Below are 14,299 nucleotides of genomic sequence, written 5' to 3' on the forward strand. Positions count from 1 at the left end.
CCCATCTGCTCATAGGAATAAGGGGACTTCGAAGTAGGCGGGGTCCTTTCGAAAAGGAGCCCCGTCTGGATGAGTCACGCGGCGGCGAGCTGCGTCAATTTCGAAGTGCTGCGGCCGCCCACATGCTAATGAGGTGCTGAATATGTATTTCAGCGCTTCATTAGTACACTTCAAAATGGCCGTTTGCATGGCCATTTCAAAGTTTTTGGCTAGTGTAGACACGGCCGATGTCTAATACAGTAAACTCTCTCATATCCAGCATTCTATCATCTGGAACTCTCAAGTAACCAGCATTTTAACCATAAGTAAATTTTAGCTATGTTTTCTGTAAGTCCAGTGTAGTGAAAGTAAATATAAATAAGTACAGCAAATAGAGAGTAAGTTTACCATGTACAATACTGCTGCCATTGGTAGATAAAGTACCCTGCATACCTTTGTTTGTTTGTTTTTTTACTTAATATCTAATCTTGTTTTTCTTTAGTGTTATGCACTGCTAAGTATACCTCTCTAGTATCCAGAATACCTGAATATCTGGCAACCTCCTGGTCCTAGGACTGCCAGATATGAAAGACTTTATTGTATGTATTTAATACTTTGATCTATCTATAATATTTTTTCACCTGTCCCGTTTTATTAAACTATAGAACTTTCTCATATCTTTCACTTTGATCTTTCGTAAACATGTTTTTAATGTGTTCTAAAGAAACTTTAGTAAACTATTAACGTGTGTATTTTGCAGGTACTTCCCCTAGCCTGTTTCCCGTTGGTTCATCTAGTCATGGGTCTATCTCCAGTGGGTCCCTCATCAACAGATCACCTGTAGAATTTCCTGATACTGCTGATTTTCTTACTAAGCCAAGTGTTAATTTACACAAACCTCTGGGATATACATTTAGTTCTCCAGATTTTCAGCAACAAGTTAGAGCTTCTACAAGTTATACTTGCAACAGGTACTGTATACCCTCAGAATTATTTGGAAGTATTCAAAAGTATAATTTGTTATAAGAGATAAACATCTATGGTTTTCACATGAAAATTCATAGTCATTTCCTTTTGTCCTAACCAAATGTAATATGTCTGTGAAAATAAGTTTTCATATACAGTGGCCGTGTCTGCACTAGCCCAAAATTGGGCCTGGTGAGTAATGAGGTAAATAACCTACAGAGAAACCACATATGGTACTGGAAGTAGTGTTGCTCATTTGAAAGGTGACTGGATCAGAATAGATTTAATTACCACACACAAGATGTATCTTCCCCTCATGAAACATGTAGTATGCCATCCCTAATACACAACAGGTGCCACATTCACTTACAGAGTCTCACAGCAATGAAATATGTAAAGTGTCTTAATACAGTTCTTCCCAATAATAGATGCTATATGCATAAAATAAGTTCTCATTTTACACACACACACACACACACACACACACACACACACAGAGGCTACGTCTACACTAGCTCAAAACTTCGAAATGGCCATGCAAATAGCCATTTTGAAGTTTATTAATGAAGCGCTAAAATACATATTCAGCGCCTCATTAGAATGCCAGCAGCCGTGGCACTTTGAAATTGATGCAGCTCATCCAGACGGGGCTCCTTTTTGAAAGGACCCTGGCAACTTCGAAATCCCCTTGTTCCTATCTGCTGTTAGGAATAAGGGGATTTCAAAGCTGCCGGGGTCCAAGGAGCCCCTTCTGGGCGAGCCGCGTGAATTTGGAAGGGCCGCGGTTGCCGGCATTCTAATGAGGCGCTGAATATGTATTTTAGCGCTTCATTAGTAAACTTCAAAATGGCCATTTGCATGGCCATTTCAAAGTTTTGGGCTAGTGTAGATGTAGCCTGTGTGTGTGTGTGTGTGTGTGTGTAATGAGAACTTATTTTATGCATATAGCATCTATTATTGGGAAGAACTGTATTAAGACACTTTACATATTTCATTTGCTGTGAGACTCTGTAAGTGAATGTGGCAACTGTTGTGTATTAGGGGTGGCATACTACATGTTTTATGAGGGGAAGATACATCTTGTGTTTGGGAATTAGTTCTATTCTGATCCAGTCACCTTTCAAATGAGCAACACTACTTCCAGTACCATATGTGGTTTCTCTGTAGGTTATTTACCTCGTTACTCACCAGGCCCAATCCTGTTTAGTCTTTGAGATTTACCAAGGTGATGTGACTGCAAGTATCTGAATAATAGCTTAGTAACTGTAGTATTTAAACAGCAATCAGAAGTGGAAAAAAGAGAAGCAAGCTAATATTACCTTTTGTCTTGTTTATTCTGTAAGCTGTGGACGTCAACTTCTCAAGCATATTTCTGCATCACAGTCTGAATCTAGTGCAGAATATCAAGGCAGAAAATCAGGTAGGATTTCAAAATATGCAAGCACTTGCTATTGTTTCATTGTGCTTTCTGGGTAGTCAATTAAATAAGCAATTTTAAAATTTTGCATCAGATCTTTTTAATACTTCCAAGTAATTCATATGCATGTCAATGTTCATAACCATTTTAGTGGATTCTTATATCTCTATTTTATTATCTCTCAATTTGTTGATCCAGGATAAGTGATGGAATAGTCTTGAGTGTATCCTATTCTTTACAGATATGTTTTCTAAGAGATGCTTACTTCTGGCTTTATAATTTTGCAAGCAGATGGGTTTTTTAATGCTCCATAGCTGGTTTTTGTGGCACACAACAAATTACATGTTCTGATCTCTTGCCAAGAGTTAGCAGTCACTGTGTTGTAATAATTCCATTTATATGGATATTAAAATTCTGCACTGTAGTTTTTTCACACTCCATCAGGGAAGTCATTTTTGTCTTATGAAACTTCCCTGTTCAATCTTAGAACAAAAATAAGATAGGAAGCAACTAATTTGCTTTGATGTTCCTATGAAGAACCTGTTGAGTCTACCTCAAGAATTATTGGTGACTTAAACCAGGATTTACCTCTTTGCTTTGCTGGCATGGCACAGAGCAGCCTAAGCATACCAGTGATCTAGTATGATTTTTGTAAAAATAGACTGCACTTTTTTTTTTTCCTGCTAGCAGACTTTAACTGTCTATCTGTACATCTCAAGGGAGCAAGTGTCAGTTGGGGGTACCAAATCGCATTGGTCTCTGTCCATTCCCTATTTCCTGCCATTCTTATTCCCACTACACCCTTCACCTCTGAACTAAGAGCTATGGGGAGGTCATTTATAAGAGCCAGCAGTATCAGTTGTACCCCTAGTGGGGGCTCATCCCTTCCCACCTCCTTTCCCAATTCAGAGTGGTTTCCATTCCCTTTGCTTGAGGGCCAACAAAAACAGATTTAAGAATATTGTGAATGCAGACTTGGAAGTTACTCCTGCATTCTGTTCATGACATATTGGTTTAGATTCTTAGCTCAAGAGAAATCTGGTTGCCCTCTTTTTCCACCTCTTCCCTCAATATCTACTTTGTGTAGACTACTATAAAAAGTGAACTGAAGTCTGAAATCAATTTGACTAGAACACATTGACACATTTTTCTTTAGTGACGTTTTAATAATTTCAGCATTTATCCTGGTAGATCACAAATGGAGTGACAGTCTGAGGTATCTTTTTCTTACTCCTTTAAGGGCCTTAAAGGCTAGGATTGGTATCTTGAGTTGGATTTAGAACATAACCTAGAAACACAGTGCATATAGCTGTACTATTTAGACTGAGTGACCAGAGCTCTTTTATTTCCCCTCTCCACCCAGGCTGGAGAGGGTGAGTACCACACCTCTCCACCATTACAGTTCTCTGAGTGGGGGCTAGAGGGGCAGGAAGGGAATTGCCTGGTTTTCCTGCCTATCTTCTCCCTCACCCCCCACAACCTTTTTAGATTTGCCAAAAAAAAAAAAAAGACTTTTCTGTTTTGTTTTATTTCATTTCAGGTTGAACCCATTTTTTGAACTGTAAATGAAAGAAAATAATCAGTTATTTGTCCAAGTTTGATTGGAAACATTGTCAGTTTGGGACTGTATCTTTCTTGGTTGACAGTAAAATATCTAGCATACTAATGCATGCTAAATAGGGAACTATACCTCTGATTATGTAATCAATATTCATTTACTTTTACAGAACAAAGAATTACCTGCTTTAATATTTTTTTTTATTTTAAGATTACTGCTTTTTAAAATAATCATCCACTTTCCCTGCTATGTCTGTAGACTATTCATTGTCATATTTATTTAAGCTCTTAAGCTTGGTTAAAAAGAAAGGGTAAAAAGTGACATCAATTTATGTTTCAGCAGTGGGGACATATGTTTAATTGTAGACATGCATAACAGTAAAGGAGTTTGATACTGGCCTGTTACATACTTCTATACACACGTCTAATAAATATACATCCAGTAAACAGAATGATGTCATGAGCACGTTGTGGTACAGTACAATGATTCTCTATCCTTAGTTTTGCAATTTCTCTAAGGCATAGAAAGTGATAGGTTTAAATTTTAATGAATGCGGAAGTGTAAAATAATAAATGCTATATTGTAAAGAACACCATTTGATGATAAATGACAAAGATATTTATTTAGGAAAATATCTCTGTAAAATATTTAGATTATTTGACTATATAGAGTACATTTTATAGGAATCCATACTATGCCCTGGGCTCCTGTCCTCTTCAGTTAAAACACATGCTGATGAATGTAACCATCCACATCTTCAGGGCTCTTTCTCCTTAATAGTTTGAGAAGGGAAAAGAGAAGACGGGCCTTGCAGAAGTCACCAGATCAATAAATCTAACTTCTAGTGGATGTAATATGGGAGCAAGCAACAACTGATTGAAAATCTTAATTCTAACTAGATTTATGAATAAATTGTTAATGGTGATTTTGCACTTGTTATATTTAAGGTGAAGATAGAACCATGGGTATTTCAAAAGAATCAGTCCACCATACAGAGGGACAAAAAGATGAAAGAAAAGAAAGCAGCGATTGCAGAAAGACATTTATAGAAAGTGATGATAAGCAAATGGATCAAACACAGCATAACCAGCAATCTGATGTAAGCATAGATTTGTAGAAATAGCTACAATGTATATTAACATATTTCTTTGTGGGATTTAGTATCATATTGAAGGAGGCCCTTACTTTATATTATTGTTTAAGAGCCTCTGGAATATAGGATTCCAAATATTAGTTAAGTTTAGGAGACAAATTGTGCAAGCAGCCAACATGAATATAGTGTGAGAATCAGGGCAGATGACTGCAATAGAGTGGGAAAAGGCAGCTCTAGAAGTGGAAAAGGCCCACTCCACTTCTAGCTGGAAATGGGTTACTGCAGGTCAGTCATTTTCAGCTAAAAAGGTACTGTCTCAAGCAAATTAGGATCAGCTGAGACAGGAATATCTTGGACCAACTAGGATCAGCTGATATCATTTCAGGGCTACCTGAGACCTTTTAAAACCCTCCCCTATTGAGAGGAGTGGGGAGAGAAGAGAGAGAGAAACCCACTGAAATGGTTGCTAAGCCAGAGAGACAGCAGGGAAGTGAGCAACTCCAGGAGGAGAGGCTGCGTTCCCTACCATAGGGGAAGACAACAAGTCAAACCTCTGCTAAGGGGAAGGCTGACTAACATGGCAAAAAGTGGGTGCTTTATTCAAGGCCCCGTTCGCTACAGGGGAACTATGCAGAGGCTGGGAAGAGAAAGAAGGGCCTTTGCCCAAATGGGTCTTATGAAAAAGCATGCTTGGATTAATTTATTTTGTTAAATATATTTTACAAGTGCTGTCTCTGAAAATGTGGCTATTCTGCATATGTGTGTACAGATTCCGAACTGCAAACTAAAAAGTAAAATAGTAAAAGTAGAATATTTAGTAGTACTGAAATTTAGTAACACTTGCCAACTTTTCTATTTTTAACCTCATTTTCCAGGTGAAACCGCACTTTCATCAACTTCAGTTTGGACCTCCCTGGTCCAGCACCCTTGGGACATGAGCAGTCCCATAGCAGGATTTTGCTGGCCTCTGGGCACCTGATCCTGGGCTCCCCTCCCAGCTATCAGTCCGCAGCCAGACACCAACCTGGGACACTTCCCAGCCGTTGGCCTCCTGGCCCTGGCCCCAGGCTGCCAATTTCTGGACTGCCAGACTTCCAGCTAGCCCATCACTCCCAACTACTGGGACTCTCTGGTCCAGCAATATCCATGGTCCTGACAGACAATGGATGTTGCCAGTCCAGAGGGTCCCAGATTTCAGAGGTTCAAACTATGTAAACAAAAGTTGGAAAATCTGTTACATTAGCTTTTATGCAAAATGATTGTGTGGGTTTTATTTATATTTCATTATTGAGTTAGAAAAAGTACAAAAACTTAAGTCTTAAAACCAGAATTAATTTTTGGTGGTCTTTACGTTAAAGCCAGCAAGGCATGGAACCTTTTGGGCAATTAAAATAATTGTTTTTACTGTGCAAAAAAGAATACAAGTGAAGTCCTGAGCTATTACAATATGAATTGAGGTTTTCTCATAGGTACAGTTTTAGGTGTAAAAACCAATAATATTACTATTTCAAGGCAAAAAGAGTTGATGGGATAAAATAAATATGCAGAGTGACTACAGCAGCACAAAGGAATGCAAAGAGTTGAACAATATTTTCATTTTAACGTTTGTTTAAATGACAAATTTCTTTTCGTTCTCGTTGTGGAAATGGCTCATTCTCTCTTATGCAGATGGAACAGGATCCTTCCTTAGAACTGATGTTAAAAGAAGATCACAAATCATTAATGGAGAAGATGAACAATTGGAATTTCCAAATTTTTGATCTTGTGCAAGAAATGGGACACAAATCTAAAAGGATCCTTAGCTTGGTTTGTTGTTGTTTTTTGATGTTTTAGTCGAAATGAGGAACAATTTTGCCCATCTGTGAATAAATTAAGAATAGCTTGAAAAGTAGCAATATTATTTTCTGATCGTCTCCCCTCCCACGTATAAAGACAGTAAGAATTGCTTATTTTCTGGGAAATCTATACCAACAATATTTTTTTGCATTGTATTCTTAATATTGCAAGTGTAATAGTTCTTGTTTTAAATGGGTGTGAGTTCTGTAGTTTTCAGTTCAGCAGCTATGAAAGGCTTAATCTCCTGTCAACTATTTTATGTTTTTTCCTCCCATGTAATGTCATTGGAAATCACCACTAGAGAGAGAGAGAGAGGCAGTCTTTTCTGTTTTTCACTTAAACAACACTGTCCTTTCTTCCATTCTGACTCTTACATAGACTAGTGTGCAGACAGTTCATTCTTTCTTCAGGACTTCATTTACACTGTGAAGTCTACAGGAAGTCTGTCAGCATTTAATGGGTAGGCTGAAGGGCACTCAGGAATAGCTGGCAAATATTAGTTAAGTTTAAGAGTAAAATTCTAAAATTTTATTTATTTTATTGGTGTATTTATAAAATAAAAAAAACTTTCAGATGAGTTAGTATGTTGGTAAAACTGTGGAACCCATGTGATCATCTTATAGCTAAACTTCCCCCCTTTCCCTCCTTTTTTGTAACACCCATTTACTCTATCCTCTTTGCATTTGTTTCAGAGAAGCTCTTTAGAGACTGTGCTGTACTGTCCATTTGTACAGTACATAGCATACTAATATTAGTTAACAATAAAATATGTAATAGTGACACAGCACTTGATTCTGTGACTCTGTTCTAAACCTCTGAAAGAGTCATAATTTTTTTAGATGTTTTCCATTTAGACTGAAATCTGGCAGTCCAGATAAATGAGACTTTTGATGCCTCAAAAATATCCTTACAGTTATTTTCTTTTATCCAAAGGCTCTCTAATGAAGGAAGTTGGAATCAGCATAGCTATAGAAACAGAAGTGTGCCTGTGGAGAAAATAGAACTCAGGAGAATTTCTTGCATAGCTCCTTGAGTTAGCATGAGGAGTCTGGAATATGTTGAATGTGATTCTCTAAAGGTGTATGTATGACATTGCTAACAGAGAGATCCAGTGAACATTTTATGGAAGGAAGGAAGGCTGAAAGAGGAACCTTTATCTGTTTTCTCCTAGGAAGCCTGAGACAGATCTCTTAATGTCTAATCGAGTCTATACTCGAAAGATTGCCTAAAGCTTTGGGAGGAGAACTGTTTGGCAACACTGATCCTCAGTAATAGAAAACAGTGTTTTTCTAGAACACCATGCATAAAAAATTAGATACAGGAGAAGAAAGTAAGGTGCATGAAGTCATTTCAGTAAAAAGATGTGCAGATTTTTTTCTCTTTTGATTTCAATAGGTTGGTAACAAAGGCATCTGATGGAAAGAATTCCAGCAAACTGAATTAATAGCACATTAGTGCTAATGGCTCATTTTAATGATGCATCAACTAAATTTGATCATTTTTAAAATTTAACAGTGTACTTAAATAAAAATATAGCAGAATATTCTTAACGTTGAATGAAGCTAACATGATTAAGCTTTGCCATTTTCCAACTGAAACTAATTTTAATGTGTGTTTAGGTGACATACACTTTGTTCCAAGACACTGGCTTGTTTGAAATTTTCAAAATTCCAACACAAGAATTCTTGAATTACTTCCATGCACTAGAAAATGGCTACCGAGATATTCCCTGTAAGTAATATCCTTCTAAACTATACACAATTATTTATGATGAAATATGTATTTTTACTTATTTTACCCATAAAACTACAGGTAGACAGTCCCTGATCTTAATGTTATAAATATGGTAAATGAATTGTGTTAAATCTCTCTCTCTCAACATTTATAAAACAATAGACCAACAAAAAAGATTTGGTGGACTCTTAAATTGAGTCTGCCCACATTTGGTTTGAGTATGATCTAATAAAATTTGCGTAATAGTTCAGGAGGTTTGTGGATTTAAGAGTCAGTAGGTGTCAGATCCAGCCTATTAGGAATATAAATGCTTATTTGGCATGCTAACTCTTAATATATATTGCTATACTTCTGTAGTAAAAGAAGCACTCCTCCATACAACCTAAACTTTTATTGTCTCTTGAGATTTGTTCTGTAAAATTTAACTTTTTTCCTGTGCTAGACACATGTCCCAGTAGGCGTGTCCGAAAATGATGACAGCAGCTGGATTCTCAAAATAACAACCATTTGATATTTTTAAAGACAGTAGCACAAGTTTTCTGGTCTTTCTGTTTATAGTTGTCATTTACTTGAAAGTCATATTCTTTGAATCTCTGTACATGTAGATCCTATTGACCATGTGCAGTGAGTTTTATCAGAAATATCGACAAGGGGTTGAACATGCATCTTCATGCCCTCTCACTCCTCTCCTAAGGGCATAAGGACCTTGCTCACTGTTCAGTTTCTTGTAACTATTCCTTATCAGAGAGTTGAAACAACATAGTGTCCCTACTTAGTATAATTAGTTTGTTTTTACTGTAAACTTTTGAATTAATCTTATTCACTGTGTATAATACTGTATAGTGTTCACTTTATACCACTGGCAAAATAATATAATAAATGTTAACTAAGATGAGCTGCCACTACTGACTGGTATTTTGTGAACGCTCAAGGTGCAGTTGAAAGGTCAACAGAAACACTATCAACTAATCTAGATGGTTTGATATCATGAAGCAAAGAAACCTCCTGTGCAATGGATATATCAGCTGGAGAGTATGTGTCTGGCAAGCTGAGGGTACTGAAACAGCTTAAGGACGGTATGATTGATAGAAGAGCCACCATGTGAATTTGGCATGGATAACATAAACATGGAAAAGCCTGACATATATGTTACATGCCACTAACCCCCTTTCTTTTTCTGAATAAGGAAAATAAATGCTTTCCCCGGAGGTCAGTGGCACTAGTTCGTTCTGCATGGAATTCACATGATACTAGTCCCTAGGTGTGGGGGAGAGGAGACTTTTTATACAATTGGAGGGTATACACTTCTTGGGTCACCTGCAAGAACCAGTGGTCCAAGATAATTGCAGGGCAAGCCTCCTTGAAGAAAGAGAAATGGGAACCAAAAGGAAGGTAGGAAAGGTATATACTTTCAAAGTCTAGAAGTGTATTCTCAGCCAAAGCATTAACTGTGTTTCTGCAATTCACATGGTTGGCTAGAAAACAATGGAAATGTCTTTCTCTTTTCAAACTTTGACCTCTTTCTCATCTGATTTGGTGTTAAATAGAAGAAGAGGTGGCTATTGAGATCGCTGTAGAAGAAAACTGAAATTTATAATGCTTCTTTCTAAAACTGGGGGGCATATATTCCCAAAGATCTAATTGTGTTTCAGGGGTTTTTTGAGGAGTGCAAAGTGTCATCCATTTTCTAATTAAACAGCCATTCTTCTTCGAGTGTCCCCGTGGGTGCTCCACATTAGGTGTCGGGCTCGCCCGGCGCCGCAGATCGGATCTTCCAAGCAGTTTCTGCCGGACCGCGCATGCGCCGGTGCGCGCCGCTCCCTTGCGCGCTCCTGGCCACATGCGCGATCCGGTCCCCGCCAGTTCCTCTTAACCGCCGTCGGCTGCAGACGGAATCCGACTAGGCTACAGCCAAGTTAGCGTATTCAATGTTTTTTAGCTGTTTTCTTTAAAGTTTTCAAGTTCTTACTCTATTGCTAAGTTAGCCAGTTGTTATTTAAAAAAAAAAACAACAACAAGAAACAACAAGCGGGATGGAATTCAGTCCAGTCCTAGTAACAAGCGGAGCCCCGGAGGCCAGGAGCCTAGGGCCATTAGCCCTCCTGCTGTGGCAGGCTATCCGAGAGGGGGAAAACAGCAAAGAGAAGGTGCTAAGTACCCCCATTAACAACTAAAAGACTCACCAAAAATGTCCTCTTCAGGATTCAAGAAATGTGAGTCTTGCCGAGAGGCAATGCCAGCGTCTGATGGGCACAATCACTGTATAAGGTGCCTTGGGGAGTCCCATGTCACGCAGAAATGCTCCTTCTGTGCAAAATTAACATCCAGAGCAAGAAAGGACAGGGAGATGCGGCTTAAAATGCTGCTATTCGACAAGGCCCTCCAGTCAGACGTGCCGGAGCGGCCGCAGCAGGAGGGACCCTCTGGGGCCCATAAAAGGAAAGCTGCCTCCCTCACCCCATCAGCGCAAAAACGGAGGAGAGTCTCCCCAACCCAATCCCTGCCGGCAGCAACAGTGAGCGGGACGGGAGGAGCGCACAACCCCCAGCCGCAGCAACAGCTGATCGGCAGTGGCACGGAGAGCCACGTGGAGGCGGCTCAGCCTCCGATGATCAAACAGCCGCCCCGCACTGCAGGCAGGGCGGCGGCTAAACAAGCGCCGGTACCGGCGGCACCGCAGGCAGCGGCACCAATCCTCAGGGAACCGGCGGTGCAGAGCGTGCAGGCACGCAGCCTGCAGGCACCGGAGGACACTGCCCGCGCGGCACCGCCCAAGAGCGTGCTGAGCGCGGCGCGGACAGGGCCGAGATCCCCTGCACGTCAGGGGGCGGAGCTACCCCCTCAAGGGAGGGGGAAGGCTGCACAGAAAACAAGGCACCACAGCCCCTCTCCAGACGGGGCTGCAGAGTTGCTTTCTCTCAGCCCTCTGCTCATGCTGCGGACTCCAACTAGAAGGCAGGGGTCCCCCCTAGTCTACCCGGAGCCCCCGTCTCCATTTTTACAACCAGCCTCGCCCTGGCTGGGACCACCTTCACCCTTCTTGGGGTTTGAGCCGCTGGAGTACTATCACAAATTGCTCTCTCCAGTGTCCCATGTCTCTCGACGATCTTGCTCCCCCAGACGCAGGGGGTACGCACCAAGGGAGTGGTCCAGGTCACCTTCCCAAGAACAGTGCCCATGCTGCCATGGTCGTCCCTATCACGCGGGGCATAGACACCACCGGCATTCTACCAGGGAAAGATCCCCACAGACGGTCCCGTATCCCCAAGGGCAATCGCGAACGGGGACAGAGACTCAAGTATCTCAGGGGGAACTGGTTATGGAACCCCGAGATTTTCCCTCGCAAGCTTCCAGCGAGCGGATGTACCATCGCCAACAGGAACCGGAAGGGTCCAGAGAGGCGTATCCTAGTGGCTCCTCGCTCTCCTCCCCGGACGGGGCTACGGCCCCGGGGGACGTCCATCCTCCGGACAATCTCAAACAGTTTCAAGAGCTGTTTAAAAGGGTGGCCTTCACGCAAGGCATCCAGACAGCAGAGGTGCAAGAGAAACACCATAAGCTCCTCAAAAATCTGAGACTTCCGGCCTTCTCCAAAATAGCAATACCGCTTGACGAAGCAATCTTGGAGTCCGCCACGATGATATGGCAGACCCCTGTGACTATTCCGCCTGTCCACAAGAGAGCGGACAAGAAATACTTCGTGCCGGCGAAGGGCATGGAGTTCCTGTTCAGCCACCCACAACCAAATTCCTTGGTGGTAGAGTCGTCGCAACAAAGATCAAAGACATCTCAATTCAAGACAGGGGGAACAGACAAAGATGCCAAGAAGCTAGAGCTGTTCGGCAGAAAGGTCTACTCCTCCTCCACACTACTGTTGCGAATGGCAAATTACGCAGCGCATCTAGCGAACCACAATTTCGACGACTACACTAGGTTAACCTCCCTCATGGACTCACTTCCAGAGGACAAGAAACCGGTGCTCAAGGCCGTCGTGCAAGAAGGCTACGCGGCCTCGAGGATGGGAGTTCAGATCGCCCTAGATGTTGCGGACACAGCAGCATGCTCCACAGCTACGGCAGTGGTGATACGAAGGGAGTCCTGGCTCCAGACTTCGGGTATACCGAGGGATCTGCAGGCAAAGATCGTCGATCTTCCCTTCGACACGCAGAAGCTGTTTGCTGAATCAACTGACTCGGTCCTTCATTCCAGTAAAGATTCAAGAGCCAAGCTTAGGACCCTAGGGATTTACACCCCTCCATACAGAAAGAAAAAGTACTACCCTCAACAAAGACGGTACCAGTACCAGCCACAGCGTCCCCAGTACCACAGGGGTTACGAGCAAGGGCGACATCAACAGCACCAGCAGTACAGAACTCCCAGGCGACGTTCCCAACAGAGCCGTGCGTCCTCGGGGCAGGGCCAAAGGCCACAAGTTTGACACACAGATCCAGGGCTGCGCCATCACTACCATCGCACAATGTCATCCGAAGCTGTTATTCCACCATCGCCTCCGACCATTCTACGACCAGTGGCAAAGGATCACCACAGACAAATGGGTGCTGGAGATCATAGCCACGGGGTACGCCATCCCCTTCCAGTCGCTCCCACTGTCACGACCTCCACCCAGGCCCCACCTCCAGGAGGCCTCCCACGTAGCGAGGCTCAAGCAGGAGGTAGACCATCTCATGCTCATAGGGGCAGTGGAAAGAGTGCCGGAGCAACTGCAAGGGAAAGGGTTCTATTCGAGGTACTTCCTCACGGAGAAAAAGACAGGAGGCTGGAGGCCCATCTCAGATCTTTGAGGCCTCAACCGGTACCTGCGCAAGCAACGCTTTCGGATGATCACAAGCGCCTCCATCCTTACGGTACTGGACGATGGAGATTGGTTCGCAGCCCTCGACTTACAAGATGCGTATTTTCACATAACTATCCATCCGGCTCACCGACGATTCCTCCGGTTCATGGTAGGCAAAGAACATTTTCAATACAAGGTCCTACCGTTTGGCCTCTCCTCGGCCCCCAGAGTCTTCACCAAGACCTTGGCAGTGGTGTGAGCCTACCTGCACAGACAGGGGGTATTTATATTCCCGTATCTGGACAACTGCGTACTCAAAGGGGCCTCGAAGGAGGAGGTACTAAGCATGATACGCGTCACAGCAGGCACGTTCTCTTTGCTCGGCCTGGTTATCAATCTAGCAAAATGAAAGATAGACCCCACACAGGACATAGAGTTCATAGGGGCACGCATAAATTCTATTACAGCGAGCGTACACCTACCAGAGACACGCTTTCGGGCCATCGGCTCCCTCGTGCAAGTCATCACCTTCAGCCCTACGGTGCCGGTTCTGACGTGCTTACAGCTGCTGGGCCACATGGCAGCAGCGACATTCGTAGTACAGAACGCCAGGTTACACATGCGCAGCATGCAGTACTGGCTGGCAAGCGTATACAAACCAGCAGCACACACCGTTCACAGGGTGGTGTCGCCCACAACAGAGGTGCGCAAATCCCTGCAATGGTGAGTAAACCCCAAGAACATGCTAACAGGGGTACCCTTCCACCAACCACAAATATCGGGTTTTCTTACTACAGATGCCTCCCACATAGGGTGGGGAGCACACATGGGCGAAGAGGTGACGCAAGGACTGTGGTCCTCCATGGAACAGTCACTGCACATAAATATACTGGAGCTCAGAGCAGTGTTCAACGCCTGCAG

The 14,299-nt window shown here is 42.5% G+C and overlaps 1 protein-coding gene across 1 annotated transcript in view; it reads left to right on the forward strand.

The window, feature by feature from the left end:
- The window catches only part of PDE3B (phosphodiesterase 3B), a 175,945-nt gene that overhangs the window by 127,490 nt on the left and 34,156 nt on the right, over positions 1 to 14,299 (forward strand). The window contains exons 6-10 of the mRNA XM_074997716.1: positions 740 to 950; positions 2,289 to 2,365; positions 4,868 to 5,019; positions 6,682 to 6,819; positions 8,469 to 8,580. Coding sequence (XP_074853817.1) covers positions 740 to 950; positions 2,289 to 2,365; positions 4,868 to 5,019; positions 6,682 to 6,819; positions 8,469 to 8,580 — 690 coding nt within the window. The remainder of the gene's footprint in view (positions 1 to 739; positions 951 to 2,288; positions 2,366 to 4,867; positions 5,020 to 6,681; positions 6,820 to 8,468; positions 8,581 to 14,299) is intronic.

This window comes from Carettochelys insculpta, chromosome 6, assembly GCF_033958435.1.
Source record: "Carettochelys insculpta isolate YL-2023 chromosome 6, ASM3395843v1, whole genome shotgun sequence".
Taxonomy (NCBI): Eukaryota; Metazoa; Chordata; order Testudines; family Carettochelyidae; genus Carettochelys; species Carettochelys insculpta.